General features: G+C 42.3%; 1 protein-coding gene across 2 annotated transcripts in view; it reads left to right on the top strand.

Moving 5' to 3' along the window:
- The window catches only part of UNC13B (unc-13 homolog B), a 210,768-nt gene that overhangs the window by 161,630 nt on the left and 27,474 nt on the right, over window positions 1–21,664 (top strand). For both annotated transcript variants that reach the window (XM_050987179.1, XM_018922952.3), the window contains exons 26-31: window positions 7,340–7,466; window positions 12,563–12,659; window positions 13,439–13,582; window positions 13,713–13,790; window positions 14,276–14,353; window positions 21,340–21,428. In XM_050987179.1, coding sequence (XP_050843136.1) covers window positions 7,340–7,466; window positions 12,563–12,659; window positions 13,439–13,582; window positions 13,713–13,790; window positions 14,276–14,353; window positions 21,340–21,428 — 613 coding nt within the window. The remainder of the gene's footprint in view (window positions 1–7,339; window positions 7,467–12,562; window positions 12,660–13,438; window positions 13,583–13,712; window positions 13,791–14,275; window positions 14,354–21,339; window positions 21,429–21,664) is intronic.

Below are 21,664 nucleotides of genomic sequence, written 5' to 3'. Positions count from 1 at the left end.
GCACAGGCACAGGCTCCCTCTCTCTCTCCCCCTCAGGGGGTTGGGGGGGCCTGCCTGATGTCTCTCAGGGTTCCTCCACCCTTCCATTCTGCAGGGGCCTTCACCTCCCTTCTCTGTCCCAGGCCCAGCCTGACTCCTCCGGCTGCATGGCTTCCCCTCCTCAGCCCAGCCTTGATCCGGGCAGGGAAGGTCTGACCTCTTTCATGGATGCAACCCAAGAGAGCGTCCCCTGGGAGTTCTCTGCTTCTAAACTACCCCCCCACCCCCCGCTGTGTTCTCAGAGGTGTATCTGTGTCCTCAGTGGCCACGCCAGGTGCCAATATTCAAATCTGAGCACCTGTTGGTTTGACCACAGCCTCCCAAAAAACTCACTTCCTTTCAAACCAGGACAGGAGGAAATTTTACTGTTTCTGAAAATGAGTTAGGCATGCAAAACCCAACAAATGTCCAGAAAGGAATTCTTCTTCTTTCAGTACTCTTCTGATGGTTGGTTTCTAAACTTGATTTTATTTCTCTTTGTTGATTTTCACAATCTCACCAACTTTTCACAAGTTTCAGAGAGCATCCAACTCCCACTGTCTCTGCAGGGTTGGGCTTTATGATCATTCGTAAGGTGAGACTGTGATAGAACAGAAGTGCCAGTGCTGTCTGCAGTGTGCTAGCTGTATTTATATTCCAAACTGAAGTCAAGCTACTGCTCTTGGCCACTCACAAAATTTTGCTCAATCCACTTGTCTCCACTTTGATCTCAACTCACTTACAGGAGTGACAGCCAATTAGACTCTTCAGATTACTAGGAAAAAATGCTGCCAGTATGACAACTGCCTGCACTTTGTTCTTTGGAAACAGTCTGTGGGGTTGCTCTGTGGGTGAAAAAGATTGACTCCATTTATTTTATTAATCTCTGTCAGTGCAACAGATGTAGAGACTGTGCTGTGGGGGGACAGTCTTTGCCAGGTGAAGGCTTGAATCTGACATGCTGCAGGGCTGGATGAAATGTTCTCAATTCTGTGTTAGGAACTTATTATAAATGCTTGTACCCTACAGTTCCTTTGTTTTGTGAGGTCAAGCTCATGTAAGAACAGACAATGGAAGAAGGACTGTGACCTACTAACTATGTTGAAGAGTCTCTTCTATAGTGACTGTCACTGCTTGCTCATGTGTTAGAGATAAGGCGATGGTGATAATTTCATGTTCTCTTTCCCTAGAAATCGTTTGCTCCTGCAAACCATCTTAGCTCCCCTTTAAATTTTGTCCTTATTTTATCTGGGAGGGATGGAGCACCTCTCCTATGAAGAAAGACTGAGAGAATTGCCTTTGTTCAGCTTTTGGGGTGACCTGCCTGGGGTACCTGATGAGAGCCTACAAGAACAATGGAGAGAGGCTTTTTACAAGAGTGTATAGTGACAGGACAAGGGGGAATGGCTTCAAACTGAAAGAGAAATAGATTGAAATTAAGTATTTCAATACTTAGGAAAAAGTTCTTCCCTGTGAGGGTGGTGAGGCACTGGCACAGGTTGCCCAGAGAAGCTGGTTTTGCCCCATCTCTGTGTTCAAAGCCAGGTTGCATAGGGCTTGGAGCAACCTGATCTAGTGGAAAGTGAAAGGGGGTTGGAATGACATGATCTTTACAGTCCCTTACAACCAAATCCACTCTCTATGGTTCTTTCTACTCTTGAGTGCTCTCCTTCAGGAATTTATAATGCAATTTCCTCTCCAAGTTAAAAGCACCCTATCTTCCTCCTTTATTTGCAGCAGTGAGAATTGCAATTGCTTGTCTCCAGATCTTGTTGCTCACCTTCCTAAGACTCCCTTTCCCTGTTGCATCCAAAGTACAGCTGTATGGCTGTCAAAGGGGACATGTTTGGGTTTTTTTCTTTTATTGGTTGCCAGTTTCCAGATTAGCTTGGTCTCCCAAGTTTTCTCTTTTCATGTTTTATACCATGTCCCCACTGATGACTCTGGGCTTATTTTACCTTTTCCTGATAGCTTTCTGGTCACTTGTGAGCTTCTTAGGACAACCATTGGTGTCACCCCTGAGTTCCTCAGTGCATAGTAAATACTTTCTGAAAAGAGCATCCCTCTTCAGAATATTTATTGGTGGCAGAAGTTGATACAAATGCAGCTGGTGAACTGGGATTTTTCATTTTGAACAAAAATCTAAAAACTGCATGGTAATTTATTTGTAGTCTAACTGTTCAAGTTCTGCAGGAGGGTTGAACAGTGATAGAGTCTGTGTTAGGAAGTGTCTTTTCCAAATATATATTCAAGAAATGCTTAGGGTGCAGAATTCTATTTGAGGCAAGTGTGATTCCTCACACCGCTTTGCTCTCCAGAAACTTGTGAAGATAACCTTTAGAACAAGCTCTACAATAATTCAATTACAGGCCTTACTACATAAATTTTAAATACAGATGATTGGATTAGCTTGCTGCATTTTTTTTTTAAACTAGGGAAAAAGGGATTAAAGGAAACTGATTAAATGATGTGTAGGATGATAATTAGATTTGCCAGCCTCAGCTCTTGGCTCTGTCATTTCTCAGGTTCAGCTGCTGGCTTTTCTACCAGTTAACCTGCACCAAGAGTTTCATATTCCTTTTCCCAATTTGTGGCATAATCCTTGGGTATATTTCTTGTCTGCTCTGAGATAAGGAGCTCTGCAACAAAAGCTAATCTATTTTTTGGAGATATGTGCGCATGAGCGCAGAGTATAGTTCTTGCCCCTAATTTTTTTCAAATTTTCTTCATGGTGTTTTCCCTTATGTTCTATTCCTAAGTTCTGGATAGCATGAGCTCATTCACCTCACCAAGTGGTAAGTTCATGCTCCTTGATAGAGCTTGTAGCTGTGAGTAGACAAAGACTTTCATTTGTTACCTGTAGTTTTAGCGCTTTGGATGTAGTATGTAACACTAGCTCTAGAGTTCTGTAGTTTTTATGCCAGCAATAAACAGACCTGCAAACAAGACTTGAAAGACCATGCTGCAGCTGTAGAAATGGGGGGCATGTGCTATAAGGAGACTTTGGAGGAGAAGGAGTTCAGACCTGGCTGCCCCCTCCCTCCCTCCTTCCTGCCTGAGGCTTCCACTCTGCTCTCCAGTAGGCAGTGTGGAAGAGACTTGGGAGGTCCAAGTAGAAGATGGCTTCTCTGAGCTGAAAAACAGTACCTGGTTGCCTGAGTTTTTCTTCTCCCCATTGTGCCTATCTCCCATAAGCTGGAGCTTACCCCCATATGCTTCACGCAGCCTGTACAGGACAATGCATGAATCCTAATTTATACCTTGAATGCTGAGGGATTCAGACCCGAAATTAGTGCCAGCCTGTGGATGCTGCAGCAGTGTGTCCTTTGGGCACCTTCTGGAGCATTAGATTGCTATTATGTAAAATGTTGAATCGTAAAAATGAAACACATATTCTCTGTATAAATCAGCAGCTGGTAGCAGTAGCCACGGCAGCAGTGTGCTTGACTGCTGGATATAATGCCTTTGGCTGTCAAAGGAGACTCTGTCTGAGGCACAGCAGAATCTGCAGGATCTACTCCATTTTTTTTTCTGTCTCCCAAATCAGTGACTATTCAAGGCACCATGCACAGTCGACCCAGCTTTTCCCTGCTTGCTGGGTCTTTAAGAAGTGTGCCTTGTCCCCCATTAGCCCAAGAGTAAAACAGGTTAAATACACGTCCCAGACTTGGTTGGCAGGCTTATGTTACCCTGGAGTCACTGTAGGTTAGAGTATGATTCTCCAAGCTATACCGTTGGTTCCACCCCTGGGGCACTGCCCAGTGCTCAAGCAGCTGGATAGCCTCTCTCTTAGCACACTAATTGTAGTTAGTAGTTTTCTCGTTGACCTCCCTGAAACCTCTGTCACCCAGAAATCACAAACACCCAGAGCAAAGAGGCTTCTGCTCTTCCTTTGCTAGGAACACCTTAAAAGGGAGTAATAGAAAATCAAAGTCATCTTTGACAGCAACATTTCATCTTAGTTTGGACACATCAGTATTAGGAGAGCTGCAAATTGGAAACATCTCTGGTAGGAAAAGAGACTGAGTAGACTTGGCAGGCAGGATTGAAATAAATCATTCTGCCACTTTCTCACTTCTAATAAGAAGGGAATCAGAGGCACAAAAAGATGCCAGCTATCTAAAGTGTTTACACTTCAACAGCCCTGGTACCTATTAGAGTTTCTTTACAGAAATTTGTCGTAATTTGCTGGAAGTTAACCCGTGAAAAATAGGCTAACAATCAAGAAAAAAGAAATCTTTGATTGAGGAGTGTGTAGGTAGAAGTCCTGTTCTCTGCCTGAAAAGGAGAACTGGACATAATGCTAGAAAGTGTGCTGCTGGCAGCAGTTCCCTATTAATGTCTTAATAATATGGCCTTGGTTACTCCAAAAGCTTTTCTCTGAAGAAGGCTGTTTGCAGCTGAAATCTGCTAAGTGTAGGAGACTTACAGAACTCTGTGGTCTTTTTGGGATAAAACACAGCAGTTGCTGCACGGTATCTGTGTCCTGTTCTGCTGCTCCTAAGCTCTTTTAAAGCCAGCAGGTTATTAAGCAGAACAGAAATGTTCTAAGACTGATGGCTGCCAGGATCTTCACTTTACTTTTTCTAAAATGGGTTTTCAACGTATGCCTCTGACTGATGTGTTTTGATATCACCTTCAGGTGGTCTTAAACATTTCCACTTACAAAGGAAGCAACTGATCAAAACTATGTGGGGTCCATTGAAGGGGGAAGGGGAGATGAAAGCTGGGGATGGGGGAGGTTGGGTCTTTGTTGGCTTTCCCGGTGCTCCAGAACGTTTGAGTTCATTCTTGCCTTTTCTCTGTCACAAGCCCCTCCTTTCTTTCGAATACGTAAAGTTCTCTTCTATGGTGGTAAGACCTCTCCTTTCTTTTAGTTTCCTGTGATTTATCCCTTAGTATCAAGTGTCTCCTTTAGTGCCTAGATGGCCAGGTAGTCCTAGTAGCTGTACTTGGGTTTATGCTTCTGTGGCGGCTTCGTGTCTTCTTCTTCTGCAACTTAGAAGTATTTTAGATGTCCTAGAACACAGGAAAAAGCTGGAATTGCTTGCTTTTATAGCATTGTTTAATTTTAAGGAACTAAATCTGATTTAAGTCCTTTTTAGATCCAAGTCAGACCTTTCCTCGGCAGGAACAGCACTTTCCGCATGCGGGAGCAGCAGCTGGTGGCAGCACACATCCGAGTTAATGAAGTTATAATTGTCCATCAGTTTCCTCACTCACAGGGAGCAGAGCAGGCACAGTTATTGCTCTGTTTGTTTCCAGTTTTAGATCTGCAGAGGGAGTTCTCATTTTCTTCTACCATTGCTTGAAGTATAGCAGAGGGTCAGCAGTTCAGATGCTGAGAATACTCCTGCTTTCTTAGTGCTCAAGAAAGAGATGAGGTTATTAATGTAAAACAGGAATGGACTTTACACAGTTCCCTGTGGAGTGAAATGGACCATAGCACCTGTAATTTGTCCATTGAACCATTACTCCTGAGGATTATGTCTCTCAGATACTGGGCTTTTTAATCTCTTCAAAACAAAGACTGGGTTTCTCTTTTCTTTTATTTTTTTTTTTTAATATTGTATCTGTGTGGGTCTGTGGACATGAGCTAGGAGGAAATGTGTATTACACTCCTACAAAAGCTTGTAAACAAACCACTGGAACATTCAGCTGCTTGACAGTTGGACAAAGGTTTATGGAAAAATTTGGCATGAACATTTCTGTGGATTTTGTGTTTTCAGTTGGGTAATTCACACTTGATTTGTACTTTATTCTTGTTCATGTTGAGGAAGGTTCACGAGAGATGTGAACCACAAGAGATGTGGAAGTTTCTCAGTGCTTTGAATTAGTTGCAAGAGTTCACATTTTCCTGAAAATAGATAATGTTGTAACATAGGCATGCCTATCAGTTAATAAGCCATTCAGAGCTGAGAAAAATACTCACTCTTTCTAACATAGCTGAAACCTGTCTGCACATGAGCAGTGATGCCCTTGGAAAGTTACATCAGTGATGAGGTTTCCCCGTCAAAGGTCAAAAGAAGAGTCTAGAGTGAAATACTGAGATAAAAACCTGAGGCTAAGCCAAAATAATGTATGTTTTAGTATAATATCTCACATTGTAGTCATGGACTAGCAGCTTGCTGTGGTGCTAGATTGAACAAAGAAGCTTGGCACAAAATGTATTCCTGCTGTGAAAGTTGGCAGAAGAAAGAGATGGATACAGACAGGAGGCATAGGGGAGCAGCAGTGTAGAATTGATCACCTGATGATGCAGGGTCACAGTGCAGGCAAAAGTCAGCTGCTGAGTCCTCATATCAGGAAAAAGGAATTAATTTTAATCTCTTCAAGGAAGATTTGGAAGAAAAGCAGTGCAGTAGAAGGATCTGCCTGTGTAAGCACATGAGGGATGGCTTGGGAGAAAGCATTGAGCTGCTTTTGGGAGAATTTAGCAAGCATTTTAAATACATAATTGTGGGCTGATCAGAGGTGGGAGTCAATTACTGAAATATGGTAGTGTAGACGTAGGCTGTGAAGAGCCTTGAGAGTGAAGACGTGGACCATGCATTTCTCCTGATAAGGAAGGGGAGCTCTGCATCTCTGCTAAGAGATGATCTCTGCAGAAACGTAGGTCTGGTTACGGCCAGTGCTTTAGTGGTGTAGATGTGTGGGAAGGGTTATGTTGGGGAGGTATGGGCATTACACAGGGAAAAACTGCATTTTCCCAGCATTGCCTGGGTTCAAAAGCATAAGGAAACCTGGCAGGAGGAAGAAGCTCAGCAGCAGACCCTGCTTTGTGGAAGAGAAATATTTCTCCAAGCAGGAGCTGGGAAGGCTCTAGTTCCTGTGTAGCTCATTTGATCTTGTTTGAGTCACGCTGTCAAACTTTCTTGGTGCTTTCAACTGTTGTCTCATAGGGCATGGAATGTAACATGTTGCTGTTGCCTTTGTTTATATCCAAGAATGAACAGATTTGCTCACCTTGATTTTTCCCCTGCAAAGATGGAGTCTCAACTGTGATGTGTTAAATGAAAAGGCCATGAGACATTGCTCTGTTTTTATTGCTTTGACAACAAAAAAATGTTCAACAAATGAAAGTATTAATTAGAGCTACAGAAAAAAACTCTAGAGCCCCAATAGTCCCAACCTCCAAGAACTCCTGCCTGCTGCCAAAACCCTGTGCTGTGAAGATTTTGTGACTCTATAGATGCTTCATCCTCAACACCCTTGCATTCTGCAGACATGCATCATAAGTCCTTACTATGCCTGGTGTGGTTACAGTGGTGAATTCAGACATAACTGCTTTTACTGCTTTTTTTTTTCCCCTTCCTTACAGAGCATGAGAAACACAGACTGTGTAAAAGTGCAGACTATATGAATTTACACTTCAAAGTGAAGTGGCTGTACAATGAATACGTTCGTGATCTGCCTGCCTTCAAGGGAAAAGTGCCTGAATATCCAGCGTGAGTGTTTTAAGTCTCCTGTAGTAAATCCCCATTATCTATTTCCTTTTGTTACCTTGGTGGTAGGGTTGCCGTTTGGATCTCATGTGGCTGCCTTCAAGATACATCATTTCTTACCTCTCAGTTTTCTCTGTGTGCATGTTTTTCCCCTGTGGTGTTCTGTGCTGCTGCCCCTCACCCAGCTCAGTCCATTATTGTACAGTGTCTCCCAGCGTGTCCAAAGCTTAGCAATGGGATGGACAGATTTAAAGCTACTCTGTGTCTGCAGTGTGGGCAGTTCTTGAATAGAAGATATATGCCTACAGATATGCTTTATGCATGTATACTGTACATGGATGTCATATGTACACACACAGAGCAGGATTTGTAAGTAAAGATAATGTTTTTTCTTAGTAAGACTGGGTAGCTTAGTTGGAAGCATCAGATAAGCTGTTGCTCTCAAGCTCTAAGCAGTTGTTTGTAACTTCTAACTTTAAAAGAGCAACAATAGATTTCAAACCTGGAGAAGCTGTATGAGACCGAAAGGTTATGAGAAGGTGTCTGAGACCAAAAGGTTGTCTGAACAACCTGGAGAAAACAACCTAGAGTCCCACACCTGCTTCAAGCAACAGCAGATATCCTGGGTCTTAGCAGTGCTTTAACTGGTTTTCGAAAGCTTTCAGTGATGTTTGCTCCACAATTCCTTTTATCCTGTGCTTCACTGTTACTCCTTCACTGGGTTTTGGGGATTTAACATACATTCTCCTTTTCACCCTCTCAAAATCTTTCTTGCTTCAGTTTGAGCTTGTTATAGCCTATATATAGGCTACACATAAAGAGTAAATTGTTCCTGCTTTACAAGAGTAAAATGCTTTTCTCACGGTTCTTTATGGTCTTCTGCTGGTTCTTGTTTGTTCCTAGCTTTCCTTCTAAGTGGGGTTTACTCACCCTTTCAAGACAATCTGTGTCTGCACATAACAGTTGATCTGGACCATGCCACGCATTGCCTTGCAGGCAGTGCTGCTGCTTTCATATGCCATGTGCTATGTTGAAAGCAACATTTTTATTTTCTTTTATTCAGAGATATTGCTGACTAGTGGTGCTCTCAGTGGGCCACTGGCTGCTCTGCAGGCACCCTCAGCATTGTGTCTCACCACTCTGCTGTTCCCACCCTGTATGTAACTGTTCTGTGCTGTCTAAATGCATCACTTTATCCCTCTTAACAAACACATTTTTCCTGGACTGTGTTTCCAGTTTGGCACTTTAAATTCTCTTGCCATGCTGTTGTGCATGCAGTCCCTCAAGCCTGGTGCTAGCTGCATGCTGATCAGACTTGAGGCAGTTGGGCATAATTGCTCAGTGTGGGCTGCGGGCCTGATTAAGAAATCAGGTCAGCCAGAGACATAAGCTGCTCACTGAGCAGGGTGCTAGAGTGACAGTCTCAGAAGCCCCTTTCTCTTTGCTGTGCCTCTGAGTCAGGGCAGTTTCATGCAAGCCATCAGATATTCTTAATCTCTCTTTTTCTCCGGTGTAATCAGGATAATGATGCTCGGTTTTGTTCTGCAGTCTGCTCTGCTCTGCTGGCCTTTGTGGTAGAGCTTCAGTGCTCATGTGCATTTGCAGCCACTGGCTTTGTTACGTCATCCTTCTATTTCAGTACAATAGCCCCATTGTCAGACATAGGTGATGTTTATCTCAGCCGTAACCTTCACCTGTCACAAAGTATCCCCTTGTTATGAATTGTTCTTTGATTTCTTTCATCACAAGTATTTTTAGCCTCAGAACTTCCTTAAACAAAGGAGTCCACACATCAGGTTTGCCCATGGGTAAACTCCTTAGATGAAACTAAATTGCTTCTCTCCAGACAATGGTTGGGCTGTTGATGCCTCAGGTTTTAGCTTTTATATTTTTCAGATTCTGTACTGCTTTAGTGTGTAGATCTGAGGTTCATATTAGGGGATAGTAAGCTCTCTCTTCACAGAATAGGGAGACAAAACAATTCATTTTCTAGCTGGGGACCAAGGACAAATGATCCAAATCTCAGGTCCAAGAGCACAAACAATGGCAGAATGAAGAGAGAAAAACAAGAAGAATGGGACTTCATAACCTAAAGCTATAACTGGACAATTAACTCCAGTATGCTAATGGACCAGAACTTCTTCTTGTGACTGGTCTTCCATTTTGTGACCATTTTGGGTTCATCTTGGCTGTAGCCCTGGCTGGGCTCTTGTACAGCCCAAGGTGTATCCATTGAGGCCTTCTAATAAATACCTACTTTATTCTTTAACTCCGTCTAGCCTCTCTTCTTTGTCAGCCTTTTTAAGGTGTCACTGTCTGCCTACTTGTCAGACAAGAGGCTATCCACAAATTCACTTTTCCAGTTTATAAACTCTGAGAAGCCGTGTTATTGCTAGCCTTGAGATATGATTGAACAAAGTGCAAGGTGCAAAGTATTGAAGTTTTTATACTTTTATAGTTGAAGGGGTTTTTTTAAGCATTTTCTGAAATGGAAGTAGCTATGTAACTAGGAGTGTATCTTCAAAACTTCCTCTCTGCCAGCTAAAAGCTGTGAAGTGTCAGTTCCAGAAAAAACCCAGCTTTTTAGGTGTGTAAATACATGTTCTGTGCTTTGTTTAAATACTGATCTTAGTGTGCAGGTAGCATTGTAGATTTACTGGAGACTGCCTCCTTTCTGGTGGAGGAAGATGTTCCTTCCTTTGAGATCCTATCGACTGGCTCCTCCTCAATCTGGCTCTCTTCATCAAACACAGTATTTATCATTTTACTGACAGGAACCCTGCCTGCCTTCTTGCCTTAGCTTTTGCTGTGGCACAGAGATTGTTCTGTAGATACCCTCAGCAAATGAGCAAGATTAATTCACCTGCAGAGTGTGACCATGAGGGAGCCAGGCTCATGGCCAAGCTGGAATAGTAGCCTTTTGTGTTACCTCACTGTTGTGTAGCCAAGGGAGGTGAACTTACATGTAGTCCTGAAGTGCTGCTGTCTTTCCCAGCAGGCAAGACTGAAGTGAATTCTGTGCAGACCTTATTTGGAGAGTGTGGCTGTGCCATCTGGAGCCAGGCTGTGCTGACCCCTGTGAGCACAGAATGTCTCTGAAGCAGCACCGTGAGCCACTGCTGTGTGTGCTGGTGTGTGAGTCATTACAGTGTTTGCTTCCTGACCAATAGTTGAGGCAGATGAAGGAGAAGATATTTGCCATATAACAACATTTTGAAGCTATTTATGCATGAAATCAGATTATTTTTATTCATTTCTGTGCTGGATAATTTTGCATATTGTTCTGGATATGTTGCCTTCGTAGTCCTCGGAGTTCCCCTGACTTGCTCAGAAGCCCAAGCTGATAGAAATATATTATAAGAGATATTTGGCCTAAAATAGTTCTTGGTTTGTGTTACAACTCAAAGCATAGTTTGGCCCTGAATGTACACATGGACTGGAAGTATTTGTAAATTATTTGCATCTCTTAGGTTTTTGTGTCAGCCAAAGAACAAAATTGAGGCTGGCTTTGCAGATGTAGTTACGGAATTTCCTGATCTAAATGGTTCATTCAACATTCATAATAAACCTCTTTTTGAAGGTAATGGTTTCTTTTATTAGAGGGGGAGCAAATACACCACTCCTACCCACCCGGCAGTACTGTTTTCTCTGCCACCTTTGCTTAAACAATTTGGCAAGACAGGTATACCTAGGCAGTTGATTTTATGTAGCAACATATGGTATCCATAAAAATGGGCAGTGTTCTCAACAGCAAATGGCCCTTTCTTGTGAATTGTGCAATAACTAAGGATGAATGCTAATCAGGAAGTTGCTCTCCTTCTCAGAGTGAAAACTGTGGCTTCTGGCACAAACGAATAATCTTCCTTGCACGTTGACCTGTGACATGTGAAGCAGTCAGCAGCTCACAGCCTGGGAACTGTGAAACAGGTGGAAGATGTATAGTTGCTTCCTTGTGAAGTGCCTGAGTTCCTTTCTAAGGCTTAAGCTGTTTAAAATACACAATTGCAGTTTAAAAGAAAATGTTGAAAGCTTGAGAAACTTGCAGCAGACTTCAACATATGCTGACTTTTAGAAGCCTGAAGTGCCATTCAAAAGGAATTCTTCCAGAATACAGGAAGTCCATATGTCTGTGACAGTGTTCCACTGTTGCTGTCTGTAATAAATAGGGCTACACAGACAGGTTGCTGTTGGCATTTTAACACTGTGTCAGTTAAAATTTCCAATATTAGCATTGATGTGCTTTATATTTCAAAGTGTAGAGATTATTTAAGGCTATCTAGTATGCTCTGCTTGTGAATTTGCTCTTGATCTCCCTCTCATGTCTGGCACATGCTTTCATGTTCTTTGCAAACTCAGCCCACAATTAGCACAATCTCTATGAACACAGCTGCCTGTGTAGAGAAGGCTGTACTCTGTAAAGCTCATATAATAATCTTTTGTTTGGAATGAATTACACGTGGACACTTCTTTCTCTTGTTTGTGAATGCTGTTTAGTAATATTTGAAATTATGATTTGCTTCAGCTGTGCTGTGTTGGCACTTGCATGCAACAAACTCTAGACAGACATTTAAATAAGGCTGTAAGTGCTATGTTACTGCTTAAACACAGGCAACAAAAACACACACACACCCTTTTGTACTGTGTGTGTCCCTTGGAGCAGAGGACAGAGCGACCAGCTGTCAGATCCCATCACTGAAGTTGCTTCTCAGCTTGCCTATTTTCACACTGCCTGTTTGGTACACCCAAGTGAGCAGCAGGACAGCTGCCTGTGGGCCTGGAAGTCTTCCTTGTGCTCTCTGGCATGTGGATGGAAGGGAAAAATGACAAAGTGCTTTCAGGTGAAGCAGAGTTAAAGGTGGCTCTCAAGGGGGGTAAAGGGGAAGGTACCAAGAAGAGAAAAGACAGGAAGGACAAAAACAGCTCAGAACCAGCCCAGGTGATGGTAACAGGCCCTGTTAGCTTGTGTAGAGGTGCAGGTATATTTGGGAACTTGCACTGCACACATGGACAGCAGCATTCAGATATCTGACAGCTTTCACAAGGCTTGCTGGGTTTGGGTGCTCTTCCTGCTGTAACTTGCTGTCTTTGCTCCACTGCAGGTGGTTTGAGCAGTTTGTGATGCAGTGGCTGGATGAAAATGAAGATGTTTCCTTAGATTTCCTGCATGGTGCTCTGGAGAGAGATAAAAAAGATGGGGTATGTAGGTCACTACTTGGTCTACATCATACAGTGCACAGTACCAAATAAAACACTCTAAATTCAGCTGTCTTATAAAAGGAGGATGTGGTCCTTTTTGCTAGCTAAACAACTGGGAAACTCATTTATTTTAGTACTTTAAGGTCACAGAGAACTTTTTAATAGCAAGATGCATATCATTCATTTTTGTCTGTTCTGCTGCTCTTAATCTGTCAGCCAGTGGTTTGGTGCTCTCTCAGCTCTCTCTGTTAGGGAGAAGTAATTGAAATTGAAAATTGAGGCACTTAGCATGTACTTAGTCATGCAGTGAGAATGTGACCTTAATCTACTGACAGACCAATCTTACTCTTAATTTGCTGAGTATTGCCAATGGAGAGAAGAGCTTTCCTGTTATTCAGTGACTGTTGGCACTGTAGTCTGTGATACTCATGCAACATTCTCTTTAATAGCTAAATCTAAAAAAAATTAAAACAGCTCTTTACTCTCTCCTTTTTTTCTCATTAACTGGCCAGCAAACCATGCATTGCCTTAAGGATCTCAACATCATTGTACATTTCCCTGGTGCTTGTCATGATCATAGTTAGTGAAGTTTATAATCCAACCAAAAAAGGCTATTTATCTCCTCTAAGCCTTTTGAAGAGTTTTTGACTAATTCTGAGGAAGTTGTAGGTTTTGGTAAAGTTACCCCTCCTTCAGTGTGACAGATGATGGAAACACCCATGGGTGGGTTTATTTCAGATCTTTCCATTTGACAATGACTCTCTGTATTTCTGTTGCAGTTCCAGCAAACATCCGAGCACGCTTTGTTCTCTTGCTCAGTGGTGGATGTGTTCACCCAGCTCAACCAGAGCTTTGAGATCATTAAGAAGCTGGAGTGCCCAGACCCTGTCATTGTTGCCCACTACAATAGAAGGTTTGCAAAGGTAATACCCTCAAGATCCAGATATTTTTCTTAATGAGGTGTAAGATAGTATGATTTTGTTTTTTCTGCTTCCTGGAGTTCTTTTGCAGTGGTAGAGGACAAGTAACAGTGCTTACATCTTTTCTTCACAGACTATTGGGAAAGTGCTGATGCAGTATGCTGACATACTCTCCAAGAGCTTTGAGTCCTACTGTTCCAAGGAGAAATTGGTGAGTTATGCTGAGCTTCCATTTTTCCCCAAAGAATCATGTAATTGTCATGATGAAACCAGACTCGCATTGCACCTGACCATGGTGATGGTGTAAATATTTTCAGTGTTGTTTTTTTATCATCATTTGGATGCTTTTGAAGTTTGAATTCTGGCTTGGACCTAAAATAAAAACAGGTCCAGAAGATGATATGCAGGGTTTGGAGGCTGTCAGGTCCCCTTGAAGGTAACTTCCACACTGCCTTTGTTGTGTGATTAAAAAAAACCAAAAGTGGGCACGATTCCTCTGTAGGTCTCCATTTCAAGCTGGAAAAAAAAGGATTTTCTTAAAATTATTTTTTAAATATATTTGAGTGCTGAAATATCTGCATGCAGTGCCTCCTAGGTAACTCTCAGATCTGGTGGTACTTGGGAAAGGTTGTTGAAGTCTCCCACTGGTGACAGTGTGTTGGCATCCTGAGCAGTCACCTGCTTTTGTCCCTTCAGCCCTGCATCCTGATGAACAACATCCAACAACTGCGGGTGCAGCTGGAGAAGATGTTTGAAGCCATGGGTGGTAAAGAGGTAAGAGAGCCCAGAGTCTGAGTGTTATCCTCATTCCTCCTGCACTGTTGTTGCTGGACTGTTTGCATCATATTGGTTCTTGAAGACTGCAGTCATGAGGAGAGCCTTGTGACACCTGGCACTGTAAGTGTGGGGAGACAGCCATGACTGAAGGCTTCCCAACGAAATCTGTCATCAAATGCAGGAGCAAACGTTTTGGAGCACAGAACAGCATAGAAAAGGAAAGAAAATATTGGCTGTTGTGCTTACATGGGCATGGCTGGTGGAGATCTCAGTACTGTGGGCATTGAATTATTTTATAAGTCATATGAATGTGGGACAGTGCCTGTAGCATGAAATGTCCAGTATTTAATACATTACAGACATGCAGATGAGTTCTCTGCTTGTGTTTTGAGGGATATTCAGATGTGTCCATTTGTTACGAGATGGTAATTTTTACAGATATATTACTTTACTCCTCCAGGTCACTGTTTTTGTTCTGATGTAATATGTGTATATTCTTTTTTCTCTTCTTTTTTCATTGCTTTTCAAGACTCAGGAAGATGAAGAAAAGCCTGCTGATGCTGATGTTAGGAAAAATTATTTTCAAGTGCATTTTCTTTGGTTGTGTTGTGATAGAATCTGTGCTATGACCTGTACGCCAAGAGAAAAGTCAGCTTTGCTGATGGACAGCTCAGTTTTTGCCTGTATTGCTTTCTAAATCTTGCTTGTGCTCAGTGGCAGAATTCTGTGAAGTGGCAAAAATTTCAACAAATAGATTTACCCCATGAGGCAAGGAAAAGTGCTGTCATTCTTTCACATGTCACCTCAATAATCCTAATTTCTGAGTCGTGCATCAAGAACTAGCATTATGTGCTTCCTGCTGTAATAGCAGCAGTAGCTAAATACTCATTTTTGGGAAATAATAAACTTGTGATGAAATGTTTGTGAAGTGGCCTATAAAAGATTAATGCCTGTGCATATAATTTCCCTTAAGGAATCGGTTTGCTACTATTTTCCATAGTAGTAGCCATTAAGTAGGGTTTCCCTATATTTAAAATTGAAAATATCTCTTGATACTGTATTAAATACATGGAGTAAAAAGATGTTTCTTGAGGTTATTGGCTACTGTCCCTAGACTAAATCTTCTGCATTCTACCCTTTAAAACCTTCCACAGGAGGTGTAAGTAAGATAAAAAAGGGGTAATGAACCCACTATTTCCCCTGGATTGTGGAATCAAAGGACTGGAAGGGGAGAGAAACCCAGACAGTGAAGCGTAAAACAGGAAGAAATGTGGCAAACACACTAAGAAGCTGGGGGTTTTGTTGGTTTTTTTTTTTTCATTTTGTTTTCAAATGGTGCTTATTGCACTTCATAGGGCTGCCACTGATCACCAAAAATAAATTGTGTTGTGTTAGGTGCCTGCACTATCTGCTGTCCCCGGGGGTTTCCCGCTTGGTGACTGTGTAGTACATTGCTTCTTGACTCAAAAATGCCAGTTTCTCTGTTTTGCTAGAGTAAAGAAGGTCTTGTCCTAGTTTGTGTAGTCTTTTGGCTGCAGATTGAACCTGACAGTTGGGTAACATAGGTGAGACAACAGTTTTGACAGTAGAACTTACTGGAAATGCATCTGTGGGTTCTGTCGTCCTTCAGGAAGGACAGTTCTTAATTTCTGTGGCAGATTTCTATGGTCATCTATCCATGACACGGTAGCTTGTGCAAAAGTAAGCATTATCCTGACTGCTCTATCCAGAAAAGCTTCATTGGAAGAGTAAGAAACTATCATGGTGGTATGCCGTGGTGTTCAGCTGTTCAACTTCTTGTGTTCTCAAATGTGTTCTTGAGAGCCAGGTACCAAATATTCTGTTTTTCCTGTGGCAGGTATGTTACTTGTGCCATGTGTGCAGCCAGACCTTTGGGCTGGTTTCAGTTACTGTGTGCTTGTGGCTTCATCTGCTTCTGATTCCCAGATCCATCTCAATCTGCAGCTGTAGCCTGTAGCACTGCACAGTTCTGGAAAGCTCTGAAATACTGCTGCTATGTGGTGTTCTTTGCCAGTGGGTCCAGAACACACCCCTAGGGAAATTCAAGTCACTTACTCCCTTTTGCAGTGAGGGAGATGAAGGGACAGGACTCACCTGTGGTCACCCTGCAGTGCAGTGGCATAACATGGAACAGAAATGCTTGCCCAATACTGTTTATTGAGATTGGGCCCTAGATATGGGCTTTTCTTTAGTCTCTCCTCCACCCACTGTCCCCACTGAGTTATGATACCTTTTCCCTCACTTCTCTTATTCTTTTCTAAACTGTAGTACTCAAAACAGGGCAAAAATTGCCTAGCATTTCTGAACTTAATTTCAACATCATGTGGTTTGTGAACATTACTACTCAGAAACAGTAAGGACAGCAGCAGAGCTTTAGAGAACTGTTTGGAGGGATTCCCTTGGGTCAAGGCAAATATATACAGACGTAAACACATATGCATACGCAGAGAAAAGTACCTTAATAAATTTTAGGAATTAGGATTAATGCATTTCTTTCCCTTCTGAGCTGTATTGATTTCCTGGGATCAAAACTGTTTCATCATGACTCAGGAGCATTCTCAGGCATCCCAAAGGCATGTTTTTGAAAGGCAGTGTTTATGTGGCAGATAGTATTAAAAGCATAATGAATAGTGTGAAACTGGGGGGTGAGTTCTCAATATCTTTTGAAACCTTTTATTTCTCTGAACCATCTCCAGTACTGCAGAAGAGCAGAGATTATAATTTAGGTCTCTGCTGGGATGGGCTATACATTCAGTGGTAGTGTTTGCCTAAACTTAGCCCCATTTATTTAATTATTCATAGTTTACCTAACAAAACCTAATGTGACTTCCATTTTCTACCCACCTCTGTGGTTTTCCAGCAGACTTCAGCCTGCAGTCCATAATTTTGCTTAGCTTTTCGTGAGTAATGAACTCATGGCAGTGAAATTAAAAAGTTCTGTACTGCATCTCACACTACTGGAGTCTAGATGTAGTGTGAAAGACTAGTTTTAAACATTTCTACACCTTTTTTCCCCAAGTGAAGCATGTGAGGTGAGTATCAGAGACAAGCACTGCTTAGGGAACCCAAGAAATTAGCTGCTGAGCAGCAGCATATTGTCATCATACAATTTTCATGCCTTTGGTTTCAAACTAATCTTCACAATTAAAGCTTCAGGAAACTCTCCTCTTAATGCTTTGCCAGAGTGATCCCACATTTTAAATCCTAAGTTCGCCACCTGAATAACAAAGTGCAGGACAGCTTAGAAACAGCCAAGACTTATATAGAAATATGCTCAAAGGATTTGTGATATCTAGTGCTTGCTCCTCTTTAGCATCCCACATGCCATAGCTAAGGCTGCCCTAGTGTTTGAGAAGTTGGCAGCTATTGTTCAGATTCAGTGCTCCATGTTTCTTACTCTGAATCCTGTAGGAAAGTGGGGAGATGCTTGAAAATTCAGTGCATGTCCTTAAAGGGGGGTTGGATCTGCTGAGCTCCCAGGGGCTGGTGGAGGGAGGCAGACCAAAAATCAGCAGCTTCAAACTGGAGGCACATGAATTCCATAACTTGCTAAAGCTAAAATATGTTAGCAGGGCATAATTCTTCAGCTGCTGATATGCCAGATCAGACCTGATGATTTCATAAAGTCTCTGCCTTTTATAGATAGGAATTGATTAACATCTTTAGCTTTCTAGGAGGCAAGAGTCATGTCTCTCCACCTACACCACTTAGAGAGAAGCCTTCCAGTTCTGGCCACTCGCACTTCACCAGTGTGTGTGGAAACCAAAGAAGAACTAATTCCATCTCCTTGAAAATTTGGAAGCCCGTCATTGCAGATTCTTAGGCTATGGGGTTCTTTTTCATGCATGAGGAAAGGATGAGAAGATCATCCTAAATTCAAGTTGATAGCACTTTGGTATAAATGCCACCGTTCAGATGAGCAGAGGACTTGAGGTTCCAGCTCTGAATGGGTTCAGATGAGACTTTGAGGCCCAGATTCTCTCAAAAGCCAAGTCCCAAATATTTTCAGAAAATTAACAGAGACTTGATTTTCCCCCTGAAGTTTAAATAGGGGATTAGCTTTTCCCTCTTTGCACCTCAGTCCTCAGCATCACACATTTAGTCTCAGACACAGAACTGTAGCTATGCCAGCTGTTATTTCCACTGAAATTGAAACATTTTCTCGGAGATCAGAAGCCACCTCAGTGTGGCTACTGGCTCATGTTTTGCACAGAGAACTTTTCATTCTTCCTCTGAATTATCTCTCATATACTCACAGAATGGAGATCATAAGCCTTCTGAGAGAAATGGTGTGGATGTGACATGTGGCAGTGACCCAGCTGCCTAATCCTGTTTTCTGCTATACCAGCCAGATTTATCATGCAGTCCAAGTAGCATTTCCTGCTATCAGTGATAGCTGATATGCTTAAAATTCATTGACTGAGCAGCAACAGCTACACCGTTGTGGGTTCATTTAAGCACTCTTATCAGTGCTTCACCACATTGGCCAAGTTTGCAGTTAATACCCACATACTGCATTACTCAGTAACTGACATGATTTATGTGTGGGAAACAGCAGTACACACCTACCAGCACCTTCCTAATGAACTTGTATCACACTCACATAATTCCCCAGACTTTGCTTTTGAGCCAAAGCAGGCCAGTGCCTAAGCATTAACCATCAGTAATGTGTTATTTGGAGTCCTTGTTCCCTTGCAGCAGTAGCTCAGAAAACAACAGCTTTTCTAGCATGACAGGGAACTTTGTGGATGCTGAACCAGAATGCTTACTACCAGGGTTTGGCTTCCTGAGGATGAGGCTGGGCACCTCAAAGTTAGATGTGGGCAGCTGTCTTGCCAGTTGTACCCAGAGAGCTGTGTGTGACCTTGTGTTTTGGAGGAGTGAGAGTTCTTTATCACAGATAATGGAGCTCATCCCCTTGGCAAAGCATTGTGTCAGCTGTCTCTTCTTGCAGTACAGGGACAACAATGCACTTGCTATGAGGAAGATCAGTTTGCAGTGAAATACAACAGTGGGGGGAAAGCTTAGAGGTAGCCAGGGAGCTCTCCAGGCCACCTCACAGTAAAATAAATCGTCAGTTGTGGAATTCATGAACCAGGGCAATAAGTTGTTGATCCTGACCTCAGACATCCTCTAGGCTCTGCATCTGGTAGCTTATAAAGAAGTCAAAGTAAATAGTGAAGAATAATTGTCTTGTGCCAAATTCTGGCCTTTTTTTTTTCTTTTTTTTCTTTTTTTTTTTCTTTTTCCTGACTGAAAAGCAGTTAATTGAAATGTTTTGATGAATCATGAACTGGTCCTACCTCAAATTTGTCAGAAATGGCTGAAATCAGAGGGCAATTCAGTGCCATTAATAGTAGAGAAAATCAGGCAGCTTGTGACTCATTGTGCCTTTACACAGTAGGAGGGAAGGATTAATGTAGGGGCAAGAGAAACCACCACCACCAAATGCTGTTTTTGTTACCTACAAGCTTGTCTAGAATGAATGCTGATTGTCATGACATTAGCTTCCTTCTGCCGTCACAGAGCAAGAGTGTTATTACAAAGATGATAGTAAAAGAAATTTACTTTAATAAGGGAAAAATAATCAGAGGCGGCAATGCCTAAAGTTACAAGGCCTACGTAATCATCATTTGCTTGATTGTTGGTTCTTACTTTAATTACTTTTAAAATTCTGATCCAGAAGTTTCATTAGCACAGGTTCAAATGCATAATAGAGACAATTTTCCATGCCAGCTTACAACAGGAAAATGAGCAGATCAGATTCCAAATCCCCTAAGGCTTGGCTTTCTCGGACAGATGCTGAAGCAGTATGAAGAGGGCTTCAGCACTGATTTTAGAGGTGGGAACTCCTGTTGAGTTCAAATCCTGTGTAGATGGATATACCTTAAAAGTCTAAACTGATTTTTAACCACGATACTGGAACCTTCCTCATTACATTCCTAAAGAGATGCTCTGCCTTAGAGGAAGCTTTTTGTTTTACAAACATCTTGCCTGCCTGCATACACAGGGAAATCTGTTTTACAAGTTACTCTTTATGAGCAGATGATGCCAAAGCATTCATCCTGTGTTGCTACGTGTGCACACAGGTATGTTGCTCAAAAGTGACTCGTTTGAGGCTGGAGGGGTGACAGTAGCTGGAAGACTCTGTAAATCATGTTCAATTTAAAAACAGGTGGCTTTGCACTGATAAGATTGGAGGAAGCACTTCCTTACAGAACCTGCCAAGGTGTCAACAGCATTCATGTAGTGCTTGGGGAACTTGTTTTTTGTTTTCCTCTGAACACTTGTATACAAAAAGCTGTCTGGTTCCACGTGAGGGTAGAGCTATGTTTGCTCAATACCAGTAGCTGAGATTTTACTTTCCAAAAATGATCAACAAAAGTGCACAACAGCTCCTGCCATGGTATTGTAGCCAGATTTTCAAAACAGCTGGGGTCCAACCTTCTGCAAGCAATGACTGAGTCAATCTTCAGTTAAAATACTTGGCGGCAGGAAGGAAGGTGAAATAGCTTCTTTCAAGATCATACATGGAGAAATGCATGAGTAGTAACAACCAGTCTGAAAAGCCCTGTGTCGTTCTAGACTCAGAGGGGTGACATGACCTGTGAGCCCAGGGTAAAGCCCAGTACTTGATGGATTCTCAGCCTAAATATACTCTTGGCCACAGGGAGTTCACATTCCCTTTCTTCCTCAACTTCACAAACATCAGGAAGGATACTGAAGGGCTACAGGAGCCTGGGGAAATTACTTGCTGCTTTTTAGGCAAATATCTGCTGACTGTTTCACAGCTTCTGTAGCAGCAGCAGCAGGCAGTGGAGGAGAGCATCCTACCTGGCAGAGTCCAGTGGGGATAGTTCACCTGCTTATTAAGTGTAGCCTCAACAGCGAAGAGAAGCACTGCAGAGGACAGTGGACTGCCCTCTGGGTTCAAACTTAAATGCTTTTTTTTTCATCCACAGTTGGATGCAGAAGCAAGTGACCATCTCAAAGAGCTCCAGGTGAAGCTGAACAATGTTTTGGATGAGCTCAGTGCAGTGTTTGGTAACAGGTCAGTACTACAAGTCCTTGTCTTTGAAGCATTCCTTCCTTTTGTCTAATCTCATTTTCTCAGGTTACAAAAGAAAAGAAACTCCTGTGAACTGCATTATATTTTTCTTATTGTCCTAAATTTATGGCCTTTAATATACAGAGACTATCGATAGAAGTGAGAAACATTTTTGAGGTCTTTCTCTTCCTGTATGTCTCTGCTTGGAAATGTAGCATGGAGATCTCTCAGCTGTGAAA

The sequence above is a fragment of the Serinus canaria genome, chromosome Z (assembly GCF_022539315.1).
Source record: "Serinus canaria isolate serCan28SL12 chromosome Z, serCan2020, whole genome shotgun sequence".
Classification (NCBI taxonomy): Eukaryota; Metazoa; Chordata; class Aves; order Passeriformes; family Fringillidae; genus Serinus; species Serinus canaria.
Note: the sequence above shows the minus strand (reverse complement) of the source record. Positions and strands in the feature narration are given on the sequence as shown.